Consider the following 20688-nt stretch of genomic DNA (forward strand, 5'->3'; position numbering starts at 1 on the left):
ACAAGCCTCAGGCTGATTGCTCTAGTCATCCGCCAGGATGAAACGTGGCTGAGGATGACGATGGTTCATGCCTTTGTGCATCCAATCAGCCACTGCGAGGGTACCAACACCTCTAGCTGTGCAGTATGTCTCCCAGGGACAGAAAAGTCTCATTGGCGCAGCGGATATGCTGACTCGAATCCCGAGTTTCCTCAAACTGTGTCTGTTATCTTATTCTTATCCTTCAGGCCGTGCGTATGATGCCGTGACGAAGTATAATCAGCTGACCTGACCTTATTGACAACCACCGACTAAACAGTTCCATGCCAGATGATAGGAGGAACCCAACTAGACCAGGCGAGACAAAAACCAACAAACGCTAGTAAGTAGTTAGTTAAAGGTTACACCTGAGTCATGCATTCAAGCATAAAAAAACTCTCAAATCTAGTAAAAGAGAAGAAAAAGCAAAGCGAAACCATACCAAGCCGAATCCAGGCTTTGATCCCGTCTTATCGACTATTTCCGAATCTTCTCATACGGAAGGCATTGGTCCTGAGGCTTCGATTATATTTAGCACATTGGTTGGTTAGCTAGATAGTCAGTCAGTCATTTAGTTAGTCACGACGGTAGCACTGGGGATTTGAAATGCAACTCTCGTCAACTATGGGATGGGGTGGGCCTGATGCGTATTACTCGAGGCATTTTGTAGGACTACAACTTTATGAGCTCTTAACTGAGGTACACTTGGGGCTTAGGAGATGATGCATTAGTAGTAGTACTGGGTGTATATATAAAGGGTTCTTGTGCCCGGATAGATAGAAGCTTGAGCAGACTCACTACTACTACTACTACTACTACTACTACTACTACTTGCATGCTATACTAATAATAAACTTACTCTCGCTACTACTTGTTCTTAACCAGTCAACGGATATACAACACTCTGAGATCGTGATTGCTCTCTTCATTTTGTGCCGGATAAATACTATACATACATCGCTCTTTTTGCAGAGTAATACTCTATCACCACCATCTATTATACAAATCTGATCACACAAGACCATCACCATGGGCCGAGGAGGATACAACGCCCCCGAGACTACTGCGCCAACGCCCGCACCGCCAACTTCGTCCTCTTTTTCTCTATCTCTGTCGCTGCCGCTGTCGCCACTTTCTTTTGCTCCGCTGCTCCTGCAGGGTCGTGGCGGGTACAACGAGCACCAGCCCGTCGCAGAGGCGGTATAGCATACGACGCACCATAGAGGACATCATCCGGATGGGAGAGCATATGTGCTTTATGATTTCCGATATCATTATATAGATCTCCCTCACTTGCCCACACAGAACCTATTCGACTCAGTCAGCAACAAGAACAACAAAAGAAAAACAGCACTCTACCACACTATAATACATAGCAACTTACTTTTCAAACACAACGCCCAGAACATCTTCCACGTCTCCGCTTTCCCCACGGCCCGTAATCTTCGCCATGGTATCAGCGGCAGAGCGCAGGTGTTCAGCGGCGGTGACGATGTCAATGTCCATGTCCATGTCCGTTTCTGGGAATTCATGAGCGAATTGGCGAGATGAGGAAGGCATAGGCGTCTGGGATTGCGGTTGAGTTTGCGTCAGGAAATCATCTAGGTGTTCGAGACAGCGTTGTAAATTAGAGCTTTGGCGATGCGTCACGCCGAGTGAATCTTCCCAATATGCATGATCGTATTTTCCGTTCTCGTCCCCATCGATGCCTGTTGGAGAGGCGATATCCTCGAATGTAGTCATCAGACCTTGTAGAAATTGCTGAATGTAGCCGGGATCGGAGAGCTGGCTGGAACCGGGGCTGGTGAGGTTCAGGCCGTTGGTGGCATCTAGACAGGAGATGCCGAAGATACGCTGGCGCTGGTCCGGGGCCGCCTTGAAGAGTTGGCTGACTGTCTCGATGAGCTGCGCGGGCAATTTACCCTCCGGTAATCGGTCACATTTGTTGATGGTTACGACGACGCACTTGCCGGCGCGAGCGCAGTCGTTGGCTGCGTCGACGACCTCCTGCTCGACGGCGAGGCGGTACGTCGCTGTACCATCGGTGGCTTCTTCTACTGAGACGACCACGATGACCACGTCCGATTCCAAGGCACGTGCCTTTGCCCGTCTGATGCCCTCTTGTTCCACGGCGCCAATCACAACCGTCTTCTTCTGTCCGGTAGGATCATTTGGCTCGGAGCGTATCCCTGCCATGTCGCCGAGCTTGCAGTACCAGCCGCCGATGTCGACACCGACATCCACGATGTCCCGCGTGGTGCCTTCCTCAGTGCTAACGATGGCGGCCTCTCTGCCAACGATTCGATTCAAAAGCGAGCTCTTCCCCGCATTCGGGGCCCCCAGGAGAGCGACCTTGATTCCGTTACGTAGGAGCTCGCCCTTGGACGCATTCTGGATGTGAAGGGCGATTTGAGCCCGCAGAGCCCGCACCTGAGCCGCAACCGAGGACACCAGGTCCTCGGTGGACTCGTCGAAATGCTGATCCTCTGAGAAGTCAATCAACGCCTCTAGTTCGCCGCGCGCATAGAGCAATTGATGTCGCCATTGTTCGTACCGCTTCGATAGCGCATCGCTGGCACCCCGGACAGCAAGCCGGCGCTGTTGCTCCGTGTCAGCGGACAAGGTATCGCCCAGGGCTTCGATCTGCGGGAGGTCTAGGCGGTTGTTCATGAAGGCTCGACGGGTGAACTCGCCGGGTTCGGCGTAGCGGACTGTGTAGTCAGGGTTGTTTGTACGCGAGATGGACGACAGAACGGATTTGACGATGGCTGGGCCACCGTGGAGGTGCAGCTCGAGAACATCTTCGCCAGTCACGGTCTTCGGGCCGGGGAAGTATAGGACTAAGGCGCCGGCGTCGAGGACGGTGTTGGGGGAGGGTTTCTGGGAGGGATCGTACAGGGTGCGGACGACTGCGAGGCGGGGCCGGGGAAGAGGTGCTTCTGGACAGAGAGATTTGTAGATCTGCGTGAGTGAGTGACGTTATTAGCTGCCGGCGCTGCTGAGCTGAGTCGGGAGGAAATTCAATGGCAGAAGTGAGCTCTCATACTTGCACACATGCAGGTCCCGATGCCCGCACAACGGCAATGGCAGCCCGTCCAGATGCTGTCGAAAGCGCATATATGGTGGAATCGGCATCGAATATGGATTGAGCTGGTGAGGATACTGAGAAGTATCGACGCGGAGGCACACGCGGAGACGAGCTCCGGGCATGGAGAGCTGGACCAGCGCCCTGCCGGGCCACGGTGAAGCACCTACTCCATGATGGGCGAAAGGGTGTCGCCCACCGCAGGGTCCGGACGGCCGATGATCGCATACGCGAGATGAATCTAAATAGGCGCAATGGGCAAACGAAGAGCAATTGCCGATCTTCGAGGCATGAGAGAAGGCGAGTCTCAACAATGAGGGTCGCCGCATCGCCGCATCGCCGAGGTCACGTGATACCACTGCGGCGGAAGGAGAAGTGTCTCTTTATTATAGTTATAATATTGAAGTGAATGAAGCAGGTGTGGTTCAAGAACTACAGTAGCAGCCTATGCAAGACAAGGTATTCATGTAGACAGATCCAGGAATCCAGTAGATGTATAAAAGCCAGATCACAAGGGCCCTGCGCCCCTTCGCCACGCCTGCGCGCCGAAAAGACACAAAGACTCGGCCATGCGCCACGGATTCCTTCCCCGTAGCCAAAATGCAATAGCGGCTCGAACGACATGCAGATATAAACGAGGAATGAAGAAAAGAGCAGAGCGAAAGGAAGTATGTACACAAAGAGATGACCGGAGCAACAGTGGGGAAGCAAGAATAGGTTAGAAGTATGAAGGGTGATTGGGAATCGCTAGAAAAAGGTGAACAATGTACCTTCGAAGAAAATGCGGAGGGATGCCCGGAGAAAGTAAGAAATTCAGAAAGCCAGGCAGGCCAGAAAAAGAAAGGGGGTAAGTTCATCCTGGCATAGTATACACTCAAAACAGCATAATGAGATCTTTCCGAGACGACATGAGTTAGTCTATCAAACATTAGATTAGGAAAGAGGGGGGGAGGAAAGACACTCCTTGCGGACAAGGAGGAAAGGATGCAAGATAAAAGAAAAATTGGCAATGAAATGAAATCAATAAAAGAAGGATGGGAGTAGCAAAGCAATAGTTGCCCAACTACTCAATTGATCTGCTCGACGGTGAGCCTTCCATCGGTTCATCGTCACCAGGCGACCGAAGCTGTTGGTCCGCTGTGGGTGATACCACGATTGCCGGCGTCAGAGGCGGTTGAGGAAGGGGATCGTCTCCAGATCGAGGACTCGCTGCATCATCCGGCTCCAGCTCGGTTCTGGGAGGTGAAATGGGTTCGGGCACGGAGGTGGCCGCAGAGCCCTCAGCGCTGTTATTGCTGGTGCTGCCTCCATTTCGTCTCCGTAACCTGCGTTTCCGACGCTCTTCTTCCGCTGTTTCTCGGCGTCTTCTCATTCGGTCGCCGTCCATGTTATCGCGTAGGCCCTGCAGCATGCTCGCGGCACGGTCTGCCACGTCTTCGCTCTCGGATACATGTTGCGGATCCTTCTTCTTGCTCTCAGAAGATTCCGCTTCGAGGAGGGGAGGACTCAGCAACCCCAATTCGGCGGCATTTGCTTCGCTGTCAACGTCGTTGCCCGCCTTGTTGCTAGTTCCATCTTCTTCGGCTTCATTCCCTCCTTCCGGCGCCTCAGCTCCAGCAACATCCGGCATCTTCTGGCCAGAAGCAACGCGGATCTGGTGTCGCTCCTTTAGCCTAGCACGACGACGACGGTCACGCTGGTCTCTGGCTTGGGGCGCAGCGGCGCGGAGCTTCTCCAGGAGCGAATCCATGGCCCCACTTGTAGCTGGCGACGGTGGTGCGTCACTAGCAGAGGCGGCGCCATTAGCAAGACCGGCATTGATATTCCGCTTGCGAGCCAAGGACGCCTCGGTGCGTCTCCGGCTTTCTTCCAGCGAAATGTTCTTCTCCTTGGATTTCTGCACAGCCACTGGTTAGCAAACATTCTTAAGAGATACTTGACAATCAAACTTACCTTCCACTCCAGCAAGAAGGAAGCCAGCTTTGCGAAGAAGTCCCGTCGGGCACCCTCATCGGAATTATCTTCTCCATAGAAGACCATGATGTCATCGTAGGATTTTATCATCTCATCCAAATAGAGCTGCATCTGCTCGGCTTTCCGTCTAGCATCCTTCATGCTCCGCTGAACGATCTGGCTAACGCGATCCTGGGGGTGGAACTTCTTGGGGTCACTGAGATTTCCGGCGTCTAAGCTGGCCTGTACATTCTTGATGTTGTCAATGTACTTCTTTGCATCCGTCCGCAGCTGGTCGACGTTGAGCTTCTGAATAGCGATGACACCATTGATCTCGTCCACGAAGCCTTCCCATTCGGGATACTGGTTACGAACAATGCGCTCCACCAAATCAGCAAAAGTGGTCTCGTTCTTGTCATCCTTGACCATGCCCAGCCGGGCAAGAGAGCTCAGCTTGAAACCTTGAGCCTGCTTGTTGGCGTCGTTCATGAAGTTACCAATGTCCAGGATCAGACCCAGGACGTTCATCAGTGAAACAGAGTCTCTCAGAGATTCGCTGACCTGCACCACTTGTTGCAGCTTGGCGGAGATGTGCTCATAATCCACTTCGAAGGACCGAGTCAGAGCGAGAGCGCGCATTCTCGCCTTCCAGTAGTGGTTGAGCTCGTACGCGGTGTATAGGTAGATCTGATCTTCCCTCGTGAGCTCATTGGGGTCTTGCTCTCGCTCCGCACTAGCAGCATCGGGGCCAGTCCAGTCCCTGCTGTAGGGCGCCATCGACTTGGAAATATTCTCCGGGATTGTGCACATTTCGTCTCGCTGCAGGAATTCCATGACGACCTGGTTGTCCAGAATGTCTGTGTCGCAATGGATAATCATGCGCACCACATCGTCGGCGGGGAATTGCGAGAACTTGGCCATTGCGATCTGGAAGTTCTTGGACAACTCGTTGGAGATGAGCTGTTTCTTGTCCTTGCGCTGCTTGGCTGCTGCATTGCCTCCAAAGATCTTGGTCTCCTTCGCCATGAACAATCTTTCAACCTCATCCAACACACCCTTCTTGGCTAACTCTACATATTTCTCTTCCTTCTCCTGTGCAGTGGGAGCGTGAGCCGCCCACACCGTCACCTGTGGAGTATCAACCTTCTCCCAGTGAAGAGCCTTGAGCTTCTTCTTTGGCCGGATAGAGGGCATAAGAGCTGTCTTGTGTTGAGGAAGGGCTTGAGAGGCCATGTAGTTGGCTCGCCATCCGCCAAAGCCTGCGCCAGGAGGAGGCGGGGGAGGCGGAGCACCAAATGAAGCACCTGGCGGAGGGGGGGGCGGCGGCGGAAATCCTGCACCGCCCGGAGGAGGGGGCGGAGGAGGTGGAGGGGGGATTCCAACCTTTCCTCCCGGCGGCGGCGGGGGAGGAGGGGGCGGGGGAGGGATTCCGACAGCACCACCAGGCGGCGGCGGTGGAGGGGGAGGGGGTGGAGGAGGAATGCCCACAGCGCCTGGGGGAGGAGGTGGTGGTGGTGGCGGCGGCGGGGGGGGAGCGGGCGCCCCCTTGGCCTCGGGCTTCTCGATTTCACTCTCAATCTTGGGTTCGTCGATGACAGGCGCCGTGGCTTCGGGAACGTCAGGTGCGGCTTCGTTGTCGTCCGCGTCGATCTTAGGAACCTTCGAGGCAATTTCTCCAAGGAGGCCGTTCGCCTGCTTAGGGTTAAGTCGTGGCCGATGGAGGTCGACCAGACGCGCCTTCTCGTAGATGATCTCTCCGTTCTCATCCACCTGACCCTCCTGCTGCTGACCCTCGACAATATCCTTCTCCATGCCGGGCAGATGGCTTCGCTTGCGCTGAACAGATCCCAGACCCGCAACGTGATGAACCTGGTCTTGGAACCCATCTTGCGGTCCAACATCACCGTCCATTTGCTCACGAAGTTCACGCAGCCGGTCTGAGGTCACATGTTGACCCCATACCTTGCCCTCCAATTTAAATTGGGTCTTGGTGCGCTCGAGCTGCATCTCCAACCGCTCGAGGAGCTTTTCACGGTCCATGATGCCCCTCATATGGGATGGATCGACTTCTGCGAGGTTGTTCTTCTTTGCATTTGAAGCGGCGATGTCCTGGGCGTCCCGAAGCATCAGGTAGAGCTCTCTAGTTTCCAGTTCGTTCCGTTGCAACTCCTGGGCGCGCAAGCGTTGAACATCGGCGAGCTCGGCCCGTATTGACTCCTCCCGTCTCCGTTGAAGTTCGATGATGCCAGTCTGCTCTTCGATTTGCTTCTGCAACTTCTTCACTAGGCCGTCTGCACCCAGCTCAATCTGTGCCTTCATCTCATCCCGCTCTGCCAAAGCAGCCTCCGCAATCTGGCGCGCTTCTAGGGACTCATCGTACGCCTGTCTTGCCTCTGAATCTGTATGTAACTTATCCAAAAGGCTCTGCACGGTAAATGTTAACCCTTGGCGGAGATCCAGATCAGGTAGCCTGCGGTCCATGGCCACGTAGCTAAGCATGGCGTCGACGAGCTGGTACATCCGGAGACCATCTTCGCCGGAATTCTCCCGGATGAGGAGCATGTGTTGCATAGCAGAGAGAAAGTAGTCGTGAGCTCGAGTACCTGTGATCCTTGACGCAATAGCGTCTGTAATTTGTAGAGGATCGCTCATGTCCTTCACCTCGCCCTCGATGCTATCCTTCACGCTGCTACTCTCGCGTTGCAAAAGATCCTCGTAGTCGATGGCCTCATTCTCGCGGAAGCGCTCAATCTGCTTGTCAATGACCTCATATTGGAAGCCTTCCATTTTAGTCATGAGACGCTTGATGCCGCAAGAGGTGAACTGCGCACGAATATGACAGCGGAGCTGCAGATCGTTCTCCGGGGCGTCCACCAACATGTTAATGAGGAGCATGGTTGAGACGGCATACTCCATGAGAAGGTTTTCCATGCCTATACCACCACTGCGGTATTCCTCGCTCGCGCCCACCAGACTACCCATCTTTCCACGGCCATCGATCGTCACTTCGACGATACGCATCCAAGCATCGAAACGACCAGTCTCTCCATGGTGGTTCTTCACATGGTCCATAGCCTGGAGGACCTTCTGATGGCCCTGCCCTTCGGCCCAGTGGCAAAGGAAGGTCAAGACTTCACTGACCAACTTCCTTGTATTTAGTCGGGGAGACAGCAGCGAGCTGACAAGAGCAACAATAACCTGCTGATGGGCGAGGGCATCATCTGCGCCGTATTTGTTGTTCATCAAAGCCTTTAGGCACTTGACGATATCATATTCACGATCCAGATCCTTGTCACCAGTCGGGGGTGCAGGAACAGGACCTGAAGCTTTTCTCCGGTTGATCTTGGCAAGAACATTTGTCAGGGCAATTTGGCCTTGTGCTTCGACAAAGGCTTTCACCCAACTGATTGGTTGTGTGCGCAGACTGACGCTCAAACTAGCTAATTGTTTCGACGTGATTGAGTCATCCATAACCTTCTTCACGTACCACTCTGGGCTTCCCTCTTCATCGGCCCGCTCCAGAATCCCCGACGGCCCGTCATGGCCATGGGTCTGCCGGGCATTCTGCCTGCGCTTTTGTTCGCCTTGAATTTCCGTCAACCGATCTTGATGAACAAGGGTCCACTTTTTCGAGGCTGGATACGCAAGCATCTGCCGCTTGGCCTGCTCAGGCAGATTCTGCCAACCTCGCTTCTGCATCAGTTCGAGGAACAGCTGGTCCACAATGCGATCATCCCTTGGACGGGTCAAGTATTGCTCAGGGTTGCTTGGTAACTTCGCAGGTTGCGCGGGCTGGGCCGACTGCCACGCAGCCTGCGCATTAGAAAGTCGGCTGGAGGTCCCATTAGATGAGTAGGTGTTGCGGTCGGCAGAGTGGGAGGTGGTCAGTGTTCGAGATGAACCGTCCGATGAGAAATAGCTCGAACCTCTAGTGTCCCGGGTATTGGAAGAAAGTGACGAGTGGACACTAGCCTGATCGAACGATATTCGGGAATGCGACGAGGAATCTACTGTAGATGAAGAGTTGTGACTGAACCCTGTGTTGGCAGCCGAGCTCCCCGGTCGTCCCCATTGTTGATACCGAGCACCTTTGTCCCCCGAAGAGCTTCCCGCCATGGTTACGTTAGACGCATGTGGTGGCGGACGAGGGCCGGTGGGGTGAGAATAAACATTATTGTCCCGGACTGTGGCCGGGTTCCAAGCGGGATACTGATGGAAATCACTGCCTCCCTTGGCAAGATGATTCGGGGACGGTTCTTTGCGTGGCGAGGTTTCGGCTTTGGAGAGATAGTCGATGGGAATCGGCGACTTGGTGTCGGCGGGGAGACTTTCAAAGGGGATGGAGGTAATCACACCTGCCGTCATTGACAGCGCTGCAGGATCGATGTCGTTGGAAAAATCCATGGACTGGACGGAGGATCGTTTGGAATGGCGAGAGGAACGAGAACCCGGGGCGCTTCCAGGAGGCGCGAGAGTCTCGAAGCCTGTATGGGCATCGTGGCGATCGTCTACCGGTTTCTCCTTGTGCAACTTCCTCCCGAAGAATGATTTCCCAGCGGAAGTCTGTCTCGATTTGTCAGGCGCGGACGTGGTGGTTGGCATCTTGACGGACGTCGCTGGGGAGATGCAGGGCGCAGCATGAGCGTAATCCGCTGGGGCAAGAGCGTTGAGGTGACAGACAGTCGTCGGAGGTTGTAGATTGAGAAGGATCGGTCGCTCTCAGTCTCTGCGAAGGCCAGGATCACATCCAGCTCAAGGCGACAACTTATTCCAGACACTCCTGACTAACACTAATTAATAGCCGCTGCGGAGCAGCGTTGGCACGAGGGGGGTAAAGGATGCCACCAAAGGAAAGACGGACGCTTCTCCCAACAAACAGATGGAGAAGGTGACTTGAAGGAATGACAGTCAAAGGAGCGGTCTGTAGTGACGGCTCCCAGTAGGGCTATCCTACTCTGGCAAATCCCAGGATCGGGCTTTAGTGGCTGGAGTCTTTTTGCACGTCAGGTCGTGGAAGCACGGGCATCAGGGGGGGCAGCACCACTTGAGGCGGCTCTAGAACGCGGTAGGGGCCGGAGGTATCACGTGAATTACACCATTCATGCCTCAGGAAACTGGCCATCACTTCCCGATCACGTGGAGTTGTCGCACGCCGGAGACTCCCGGAGATGCTGTCTGTCGGTGTCAAGATTCAGGGCAAACCCCCGGATTGCTGCTGCTGCTGCTGCAGAAGACCGCCTGGTAAGCCAGCGTTGGGAGACGGTCAGCCTGCCAGTCACATCGGATTACCCTAAGTGCCGTCGCAGGTTATGACAAGCCCCCGCTGCTAATCGGGAATCATTGGCTTAATTTGGCGCCGTGTGTTCGGCGCCTATCTATCTACTTCCTTCCCGCTGCTGCCTTGGCCGCGCATTCTCGAGATCAAGATCCGTTACAGGAAGGGCATTGAGCACCACACGCACACACGCCACGATGGGTTCCGCAACTAATTTTGCCAAAGTATGCGCTCTTCTAGATTCTCCTGATCTCCGGATTCTTTCTAACAGACACTCTCTACACAGACCATCATCATCCCCGCCTTCATCTCCCTAACGCTCTACCTCCTCTTCTCCTTCGTGATCATCCCCTTCTTCCGTCGCTATCATCAACGATACTCGCAATATCTCCCACTTCATACTCTTTCTGCGCACACTAAAACACTCCGGGATCGTATCGCGGATGCCTTAATGCGACGATTCCTCCCGTCGGTTTGGCGACAATCACAATTCGACGATCAGCACGACAACATCAGTATATATGATGAAGAAGGAGAGATTATGGTAGGGATGGACATGGACCCGTCACGGCGAGAAGCGCTCGAACGCCGACGGAGTACAGCCGGGGATGCGGAGAGTCGATTGAGCCGTGAACTCGAAGCGGGGTTCATGGATGACAGTGATGATGACGAGAGACATACCCATGCTCAGTCACGTCGCTGAATTCTCTCGCCTTCTGTACATATTACATTACCATGTTAAAGGGACAATTGGCGTTTGGGAAGGGTAATAAATATAATAGACATCTATTCTTGCTGAACCTTTGCGGTACAGATAGAGCCCAAGGCACGTCTGTCTGAATAAACTCGATGGCACTACTAAGCTACCTGCATGCGTACATAAAACCAATGCATGCACTGATAATCACCTCAAGGGATATCTACTCCGTCCGTCCGGATTTATCTATTTAGTAACTCAATCAACCCACCCCTTACTTCATTCATCTCCAACCCCCACGTCGCAACTCTGTTCTCCAACACCATCCAACTGACCCCAAACAAACAACCCAAAGAAGAAGGTACATACCCAACTCCCCTTCACATGCAAATAGGTCCTTTTACCCAACCCAGCCCGACCTAAAGAGAGACAGAACAAGAAAGAAAGAGAAAGTAAGAGTAGATCACTAAACCAACAAAAGTATATTATCCGAAACTATACAAACTCAATATCTATCTCTCACTTGCGAGGGAGTAATCGTAAAACTAAAGCAGTATAATTTCCCACTAAATCAGAGGCTGGTCCGTGGTTCTGGCCTGCTGGGAAGTTTGCCGTGGTCAAGCTTTTGTTCTTTTGGGGGATCGGCGCCCCACTCTCTGCATTTATCCTTTTTGCTTGGTGGGGAGTAAGTTGTGGATTTTGAAATGGTATGATGAAGAAGATTGGACTAAAATGACGAGCTGGAATATGATCCAAGTCCAATGTTGAGATTCGGGATTGGACTAGTTTTGTTTTCTGGAGGAGGGGGGGTTCCTCAATTGTGCTAGTCTGCCTGGAGTCCTGTGTTGGTGTTAGGATGATCGCGGGAAGAGTCCGAAGAGTTACAAGTCTACATTAGGACGTGAGACAAATAGGAACAGGAAAAGATTGAACAGCAGGAAAAAGTTTTGATTTCAGGTATCATATGCTAATCATAACGGGAGGAAATAGGCCGAATACAAATCGATCCATGCATCTCATCATCATCGTCTTCCATTTAGGCCTTGTTGCGCTGACCGTAGGCCTTGGTAACGTAGTCACCGCCGTGGACGATGAGGTCCTCGGGGCGGTAGTCGTGGCGGCCGGAGAAGTAGCTCTCGAGGATGGCCTTGGTACCGTTGGCGTAGCGGATCTGGGCATCGATGGAGGTACCGGACATGTGAGGAACCATGGCGTTGCCGCCGCCCCAGGGGCCCTGGACAGTACGCAGAGGGTGGTCGGCGGGGGCGGGCTGAGGGAACCAGACATCACCACCGTAGCCGCGGAGGTGGCCAGACTTGACGGCCTCGGCGACATCCTCCTTGACGACGATGGCACCACGAGCGGTGTTGACGAGCCAAGAGCCCTTCTTCATCTTGGAGATGAGCTCCTTGTTGAACAGACCGCGGGTCTTCTCGTGCAGAGGGCAGTTGATGGTGACAACATCACACTGGGCGAGCATCTCCTCGAGGTTGTCGACACGGCGGCAGCCGATCTCCTTCTCAACCTCAGGGGCAAGGGGCTGGTAGTCGTAGTAGAGGAGCTCCTTGCAGTCGAAGGGCTTGAGACGGCGGAGGACACGCTCACCGATACGGCCAACGGCAACGGTACCGACGACCTTGCCCTCGAGGTCGAACTCGTTCTTAGCGACAGCAGCAACGTCCCACTCGCCGCGGCGGATCTGCTCGTGGGCGGGAACGAAGTTGCGGACCAGGGTCAGGATGGTCATGACAACGTGCTCAGCGACGGAGACGACATTGCAGCCGGTGACCTCGGCAACGGTGATACCGCCATTGGTCTTGTTGGCAGCGTTCAGGTCGACGTGGTCGGAACCGACACCAGCAGTGACGGCGATCTTGAGGTTCTTGGCCTTAGCCAGACGCTCAGCAGTGAGGTAACCGGGGTGGAAGCTGTTGCGGGCAAGCAGTCAGCTAATTAGGTCCCGTAGTTGCCAAGTTCCCAGAGCGGATAACTGTGGGTAGTGGAGTGGGTCACATACGGAGTGGTGATGATGACTTCAGCGTCGACGAGCTCCTTGTCGAAAGTCGAGTTCTCGCCCTCCTTGTCGGAAGTGGTGACCAGGGTGTGACCCTGCTCCTCGAGCCACTTCCTCAAGCCGAGCTCGTTCTCAGTGGTACCCAGTAGACCGGGCTGCTGCTTGGCGTGCTCACCGCCCTATTTGGAGATGGTTAGTTTCTGGTGATTTACGAGAAAAGAAAGTGATGCTATTCGGGTACTTACGTCATAGAGGACCATAAGAATCTTGCCCTGTAGATTCGCGGAGGCGGTTAGCGTACGTGCACCAGCGATCGAGTTAGCCAAAGGAGCAGCCCGGAATGGGCTGCTGGCCGCAGGCGCGAAGGCTCCCTTGGTGGAGAGGAGAGAAGTGGCAGGTCGCCGGAGTTGGCGGGAGAAAGAGCGCATAAATACCATTGTGAAGATGAGTTAAGTGAAATAAGATAAGATGGTTTAGAGATGGAGGAGTTTGATGCTGGTTATGAGACCTATGGCAGGAGGGTCAGCTTGAGGTTTAAATACATCCCGGATTTGGAGAACGTGGAAGTAATAGTAGTAGATGATGCATCGGATTGCAAAGTCGGGGAAGCCGAATGAGCGGCAAGTACAACAGTAACAACGGCGAACAGGGGAGAGCGGGGAGACAAGTGAAAGCATGTGTGGAGAAGCAACTATGGATGGCAGGCAAGCATGCCACAGGGCAGAGCCGATGCTAGATGGATGATGATGCAGGGGGTTGGCTTACCGAAAGCGGCGGTGGAGTTTTAGAAACCTTGGAGGGGGATGAGCAAAGTATGATGAGGAGACAAGCTGTGATGCTATGAGATGCAGAGAGATGAGGATGGAATGAGACCGACAAAGACGGGGAATTTAGCCAAATATATAGACTTCACTGGGTCCTCATTTTTCTGTACTATGTAGTAGGTGAGCACCACAATTGCCCCCCTCCATCCCCTCTTGGCCCATATTCAGAAAGGGTTGCTCCATCCACGTCTGCGATAGGATGGGTCAAATCCGGATAGTACGAGGACACCAGGCAGGTAGTAGCACAAGGCCCTCATCTGGGTTGACCCAGCAAGTGGCAGGAGGGAGGGAGGGGAATAGTTTGGGACCCTCCATTCGCCCCGAGTTGGAGCAAGGAACTGGAACCCCACCAGCCAACGATTGAAGTTGGGCGATCGTCCGCCTCGGCGGCAGTTTCGCATCGGCACGGACGACGTTTCGGTCCTGTTTTGTCTCCGCACGCGGGACAACTAGTAGCACATAGACTCACGGATGGTCGGATGGCTCTGGGTTAACTTTGTATAGATCGATACCGTCGAAAGCTTGAAACCCACCCTCGGGCAGTTGACACATTACGGAGTATGTATTGAACTAGACTAGTAGTAGATGAGCCTTAATTGGAAAATGCGTACAGTGTATCATAGCGGTAAAGCAACTTAAAACAATACCAGAATACTATTGATCGTATATCCCCCAACTTCAGTCACAGATTGATTGCCATCCCAACATGTATTCTAATGCACAATACCCTCGCGCCAGGGGGATTTTCCCAAGGCCATGCGGGGTTCCAGAAATCAAACGGCCATTGGGAAAGGAAATACATGCTTATGGGCTCGTGAGGGGAACCCGAGCCTGGGCCGAAAGTTGCCTGCATGGCCGGAGGTATGTCGGGCGTAGAGTTTCTATGGGGAAACGGAAAACCTGCCAGCCTGTCATCAGCAAGTGACAGACAATGCCAATGGACCTTCTTTTTCCTACGGGTATCGTTGAGGGAGGATCTTTTAGCTCAATTCAGTCACTCCTCTATCCACTTTTTCCCATCAAGCGTGTATCCACCGATGTTCTGCGGACAGAATTACTGCTTCTGCTGACTTCTTTTCCTGATTGGGATAGCTGTGACTTCCCCCTCGTGAGGGGTGGTCTCTGTATCGCCACTATCCCTCATCTGGACTAGTGGGGATGCTGCATGAGGGGTAACCCCTCACCCCAAATGGGAACAGCCAAACAGACAAACTAATAGGAACCGGCCTGGCCATCCACTCACTCCCTGCGAAATTAAGTCGAATTGCTGCTACTGCTGCTACTACTACTCTACTATCCACCCGAGACTCGGAACACCAGGTGCCGTTGATAGCGTGATCTATCTATCTCAGTCTAGTCAGGTCCCTCTTATTTGCCCAAATTGAGCAGCGAGGGGGAAAGAAGAAGGGAAAATGACATGAGGGGACATAAGAATCACTTCTCAAAAGCTCGTCTCTCCGCAGATAAACCCGCCCGTCCGTCCACCCCCCCTAAAAAATGTTCCCTCCATTTGAGGACAACTGAAATTCAAGCACCGAGCGATTTCCGCGTTTCAGCCGGACCATGGGTGCCTTTTGCGCGACCGTGAACAATGGCCCATTCAAGCCATCACAAGAGGGTAAGGAAGACAAGGACAAGGCAGGACAGACCCGCCTGTCAAATGTTGTCAAGTGTCAGGAATACATCATCTTCACCACCTTGGGCGCCTATGAGGGGAAGCCCGGCTCCACCACCTCCTCACTTTGGGACGGCGCATCGCCTTTCCGGCCACATCACGCGATGGAACCTCGTTGGCCCCAACTTTGAGGGGTAGGATTACTGTTGTTGGGTGGTTTAGCCATGGCTTCCGGACTCACGGAGCTCGACTGATCGAAAAATAGGAAATGCGCGCCTATCCTCGGCGGGCGAACGGCCTCCCAGAATTCTTGTTGGAAAAACTACCGACGCAAATAACATTCACACAGTGACCGGCTTACTGACTTCACGGGTCAGGACTGTCGATATTACGCGATCGTCAGTGTCTCAGGGGAGATGGTTACTTTATTTTCGGTCTTGTTGCCTTCTGTCTAATATACATGCATGAGTCTATAGTTACATGCGTTTTTCCCCCGGGAGGATGATTAATGTTTTTACAACAACCGGAGATTCAAGACACTGTAGGGTCCTGCGCGCTAAAACACCACATTCACCAACTTGCCCCCCTTGACGACAATCACCCGTCTCCGCTTGTCCCAGTCGTTCTTCTTCCGCAGCCAGAATTGTCCTTCGTCCGTCTCCAAGATCCGATTGATAATCCAGTCTTGTTCCTCCGTGACCGTGCCGCTAGCTTCGGGCGCGGTCGTGGGGGAGAGCCGCCGGGGGATCGTGATCGTAAATCGCAATTTGCCATTGATCTGGACGGCGACCACTTGGCCACCGCGCGCAGACAGAATATCGGCCTCCTCGGGCTTCAGCAGAGGAGTTGGCCAGGGACAGTCAAAGATGGCGGGGACATTGGTGGATGGCTTCCCCGCAGTCACGGGACCATTGAGGATCTCCCAACATTCGGACGCCAGCGCGGGCGCGATCGGCGAAAGCAGCCGGAGCAGGGAAGAAATAGATAGGTAGAGGACCTGCGGTGAACTGGGCGTCGACGACGACAACGAGTTGGTCAGCTTGGTCAGGTCGGAGATGACAGTATTCAGCCCGTATGGATTTTTCTCAATACAGCTCGTGACAGAGGAAATGGTGCGGTGGGTGGCAAGCACAGCGTCCGCATCACTGTCGCTCAGATCCTGTAGAGAGCTGGGCAAGCCAGTCGCGTGGCCGGAGGTGGCTTTCAAGTCGGCTGGCTGCAGTGTAAACGAGAACGAAGCCAGGCTCTGCTGCGCATCGTTCACCAACTTCCAGAGTCGACCAAACCAGCGCTCAATGCCCACGATCTTCGTTTCGTCCCATTCCAGCACCTCGCTGACCGGAGCTGAGAAAAGGACATGGGCCCGAGTAGTATCGGCACCGTATCTCAACGCACATCCGGTCGGATCGACTCCGTTGTGCTTGCTCTTGGACATCTTCTCAAAGGACACATTGGGCGTGATTTGGGTGCCCTTGATCAGTGGCTTGTCGGGGCTGGAAAGATCCACTTCGGAGGGGTGCAGGAATCTCCCCGTAGACGGCTCCGAATACGTCCTGCCGTGCACCATACCTTGGGAGAGGAGAGTCTTGAATGGTTCAAACGGCGTCGCAACGTTTCCAGCTCGAGCGATTTCCGGGAATAGTTCGGACTGGGAGAGGAACTTGTAGATGAATCGGGCATATAGCAGGTGCAAAATTGCATGCTCGACACCGCCGATGTAGACATCCACCGGGCGCGCAGCCGACGGCGAAAACGGCTGTTCCTTGTTCTTCGGGTCCAAGAAACGGAGGAAGTACCATGAAGAGTCGACAAAGGTGTCCATGGTGTCCGTATCCCGCTTAGCAGGCCCGCCACAGCTCGGACATTTCGTGTTCACCCACTCATGGGATGACTCGAGAGGATTTCCTCTCTTGCCCTTCAGCCAGTCCCCTTCAATCTTGGGCAGCTTGACTGGGAGCTGATCATCTGGCACAGGTACAGGGCCGCAATCGCCGCAGTGGATAATCGGGATGGGAGCCCCCCAGTAGCGCTGTCGGCTGATCAACCAGTCTCTGAGCCTCCATTGTTCGACAAAGTCACCGCGTCCGACCTGCTTCAGATCGGTGACGATCTGCTTCTTGGCCTCGCGAGAGTGAAGACCCTCGTACTTCCAGCACAAGGAGTTCAAATATCCCTCTTGCGTAAAAGCCTTTGCATCCGCGGAGGGAACGATGCTCGCGTCACCACCGTCTGCCCCGGCTTCCTCTTGGGGTCCAACGACAACGGGTATGGAATCGGGGTTCACATTATCTCTGAAAAATGCAAGGTCTCTAGCATCGTGGCCTGGGACTCCCATCACTGCGCCCTCACCGTAGTCGCTAAGGACGTAAGGCGCCGCGAATACAGGCAACTGACGGGCGACATGGGGGCTCTCCTTGTCAATAACATGCAGAGGGTGGGAAGCAGTGACAGTAGACAGTTTGTAGCCAGCTTTAGAGTCGGGCGGAAGCGACGCGGCAGTATCCAGAAATCTGCGCAGTTCCGGATCCTTCTTCGCCGCCTCCAGGACAATGGGATGATCCAGAGAAAGAGCGAGGTACTCGACTCCGTAAAGAGTATCTGGTCGCGTGGTGAAGACATCGATATCGATGTCTGTGCCATTATTGCCATTGACGGCCACAGGGAACTTGATCTTGGCACCCTGCGATTTCCCAAGCCAATTCCGCTGCATGGAAAGAACGCGCTCCGGCCAGCCGCCCGCCAAAGAGTCAAGATCCTTCAGGAGCATCTCCTTGAAATCCGTGATACGGAAGAACCATTGCTTCAACTTCAGCTTCTCGACCTTGGCTCCCGAGCGCCAAGAGAAGCCATTGGCATCGACCTGCACCAAGAGTGAGCCTTTTGAATCCCGTGTGTAACCCATTCCATAGCACCCACCTGCTCATTAGCCAGCACTGTCTTATCAACCGGGTCATAATTGACTAGCGCTTCAGCCTGGTATGCGAGGCCCTTCTCATATAGCATAAGGAAAATCCGCTGGGTATGTTCGTAGAACTCCGGTGCGCACGTTGCTAGTTCCTGCGTTCGACAACCAACATGTCAGCAAAGCTGGTAATCACATAGCTTGCACACTCAACACACATACCCGATCCCAATCGAAAGAGGTTGAAATACTTCGTAATTGCTCTTTCATCTTTGTTATATTCGACTCGGTCCATTCCGCGGGGTCTATCCCCCGTTCAATCGCCGCATTCTCCGCCGGCAAGCCAAACGCATCCCAACCCATTGGATGAAGGACCTCATGTCCGCGCATCCGGTAAAACCTAGCCAGCACATCGGAAATAGTGTACACGCGCAGGTGCCCCATGTGTAACGTCCCGGAAGGGTAGGGGAACATAGATAGGATGTATGATTTGGGTTTTGCGTCTCCGTCCGCCGATGTCTTGGAGGGCTTCTTCAAGGAATCTGTTTGCCATCTTTCCTGCCACTTCTTATCCAAGGCCAATAAATCGAGCTTCTTGGAGATCGAGGTTGCAGATGCGGTGGTTGTCGCATATCGAGAGGGAACAGCAGTCGGTCGTAAAATCGGACGGGATGCGCAGTTCCATCGGGCTGGGTGTGGGAGCGCCGACCGTGTCGGGCTCAATCGAAAACGTAGTAGGGATTGCATGTTGGTCGTATAATCATTATGCCGCGGGGGAGGAGTGTCGCGCCATTGACTGGCGTGGATTGGTGGGTTGGAGAGCTGGCAGTGGTGGCATCTCCGTCAAGATTTCTTGATCGGATGGCTGAAGTCATCGGCGGATCGGCATCGCCCGATAGGGAATAGTGTCAGGGAACAAGCAACATTGGAAGACACATGAGATTGTCAGACATCAGTTCAATCGAAAGTAATATGCTATTCAAAGCCGGTTGTAGCTTTTATATGATATTTGCCTCGCCCGTGAATTTAATAGTAGTATGTATAAATTTTATGGGATGGCTACTAGTAGTGCTACTAGGAGCATCTATTAGTTACTCTATCCTGCGGAAATATATAATCGCAGTTGGCGACAAGGAAGTATTCAGACTCATAAAATGCCTGAATATAAATACTATAAGTGGTAAGCAGTCCACTAGTTCACACATGACAGACAGTAGAAAGACAATAACCAAAACGCATCTTATGAGATCGGTGACAGTCCCATACTATCCATAGACTGGTCTTGCACGACACTGCGAATGTAGCGTAAGCTTGGATTGAAACTGCAAGCCGTTGGACCCATAACCAGTGCGAATACTCCGATGTACACTGCTACCCAGCATAAAGCTCTGGACTCAATTAGAAAAGAAACTCGTAAGTAGCTGGTTGGACTGGAGCACCATCATAAAAGCCAAATTATTGGCTATGTACTTCCAACAACACCTGTTCTAGCTATGATATCAGACCACCTCGCAGAGACTCATGACGAGAACAGCAAGAATGCGACCAATAATGATGGGGTCTCTATCTTCTAAGTTCGAGTGACCGCAGGCTCGGCAGGTACCCGTTGTGCCTAGAGACTTTAGTAGTATCTAGAATTCTAGATTCTCGCACCTATCCGTTGGGCTCGGAGACTTGCCGTAGTCTAGTTGGATTCTCGAGCTCCGACTCGCCATCCACCCACAGCATGCATTGGAAATCCCGTCCGCATCGCCAAGATTGGATCTAGATAGAGCTTCTCGATCCCATCTGCTTCTACTCATCTACTGGACCAGACCCTTTCTTTAGACGCGGGATCTTGAATCTCATGGCCCACGTATTCACGAACACCCGTTCCACGGAATCACTCCCTGAAGAATTTAAGGAGGCGGCCTAGACATTCCTATTGAGTAGTTACCTACGGGGCTCCACTCACGGAGTACTCCGTGCGAATTTCCAGATTGATCAGGAGCAGAATCTATTTCTGACTCAGTTTATGAAGGCCCGGTTGCTGGGATCAGCCACCCTCGGCCCGGAAGGTGCTGCATACGGAAACTGACCTCCTTTTTTCTTTCTCTTTTCCAGAGTGAATCATCTCTTATTCGGACGGCGGCTCCTATAGTTCTTCCATTTAGGGGTAAATGCACAAAAAGGAGAGCTATTGTAGGGGAAATGATCTTATCCTTGGTGTTCCATATTGCGGCTGAAGGACGGATAGACGCTCTAGAACCTTTTCATCATCACTCTCGTATGCGTAGGGACTACCGGGCTATTCATGGGACTCTAA

The 20688-nt window shown here is 53.3% G+C and overlaps 7 protein-coding genes across 7 annotated transcripts; 3 read left to right on the top strand and 4 right to left on the bottom strand.

Annotated features, from left to right (window-relative positions):
* Positions 1 to 60: 60 nt before the first annotated feature.
* An15g00370 (hypothetical protein) lies at positions 61 to 569 on the top strand (the record flags this gene model as incomplete). Its single annotated transcript, XM_059744427.1, has 3 exons — positions 61 to 230; positions 299 to 361; positions 428 to 569. 3 exons carry the CDS (start codon positions 61 to 63, stop codon positions 567 to 569), a joined length of 375 nt encoding a protein of 124 aa, XP_059602410.1.
* Positions 570 to 1398: 829 nt separating this feature from the next.
* On the bottom strand, positions 1399 to 3331 carry An15g00380 (uncharacterized protein; the record flags this gene model as incomplete). The annotated part of the gene is made up of 2 exons (XM_059744428.1): positions 1399 to 2979; positions 3065 to 3331. 2 exons carry the CDS (start codon positions 3329 to 3331, stop codon positions 1399 to 1401), a joined length of 1848 nt encoding a protein of 615 aa, XP_059602411.1.
* An 835-nt stretch (positions 3332 to 4166) lies between these two features.
* On the bottom strand, positions 4167 to 9658 carry An15g00390 (uncharacterized protein; the record flags this gene model as incomplete). The annotated part of the gene is made up of 2 exons (XM_001396541.3): positions 4167 to 5000; positions 5057 to 9658. The coding sequence occupies 2 exons, from the start codon at positions 9656 to 9658 to the stop codon at positions 4167 to 4169; spliced, it is 5436 nt and encodes a 1811-aa protein (XP_001396578.3).
* An 870-nt stretch (positions 9659 to 10528) lies between these two features.
* Positions 10529 to 11034, top strand: An15g00400 (uncharacterized protein; the record flags this gene model as incomplete). Its single annotated transcript, XM_001396542.3, has 2 exons — positions 10529 to 10555; positions 10618 to 11034. 2 exons carry the CDS (start codon positions 10529 to 10531, stop codon positions 11032 to 11034), a joined length of 444 nt encoding a protein of 147 aa, XP_001396579.1.
* A 1030-nt stretch (positions 11035 to 12064) lies between these two features.
* Positions 12065 to 13302, bottom strand: An15g00410 (uncharacterized protein; the record flags this gene model as incomplete). Its single annotated transcript, XM_001396543.3, has 3 exons — positions 12065 to 12956; positions 13046 to 13221; positions 13288 to 13302. The coding sequence occupies 3 exons, from the start codon at positions 13300 to 13302 to the stop codon at positions 12065 to 12067; spliced, it is 1083 nt and encodes a 360-aa protein (XP_001396580.3).
* A 2735-nt stretch (positions 13303 to 16037) lies between these two features.
* An15g00420 (uncharacterized protein) lies at positions 16038 to 19130 on the bottom strand (the record flags this gene model as incomplete). Its single annotated transcript, XM_001396544.1, has 3 exons — positions 16038 to 18341; positions 18398 to 18538; positions 18606 to 19130. 3 exons carry the CDS (start codon positions 19128 to 19130, stop codon positions 16038 to 16040), a joined length of 2970 nt encoding a protein of 989 aa, XP_001396581.1.
* A 407-nt stretch (positions 19131 to 19537) lies between these two features.
* Positions 19538 to 19957, top strand: An15g00430 (uncharacterized protein; the record flags this gene model as incomplete). The annotated part of the gene is made up of 3 exons (XM_059744429.1): positions 19538 to 19563; positions 19732 to 19796; positions 19875 to 19957. The coding sequence occupies 3 exons, from the start codon at positions 19538 to 19540 to the stop codon at positions 19955 to 19957; spliced, it is 174 nt and encodes a 57-aa protein (XP_059602412.1).
* Between the last annotated feature and the right edge of the window lie 731 nt (positions 19958 to 20688).

Source organism: Aspergillus niger (genome assembly GCF_000002855.4).
Source record: "Aspergillus niger supercontig An15".
Classification (NCBI taxonomy): Eukaryota; Fungi; Ascomycota; class Eurotiomycetes; order Eurotiales; family Aspergillaceae; genus Aspergillus; species Aspergillus niger.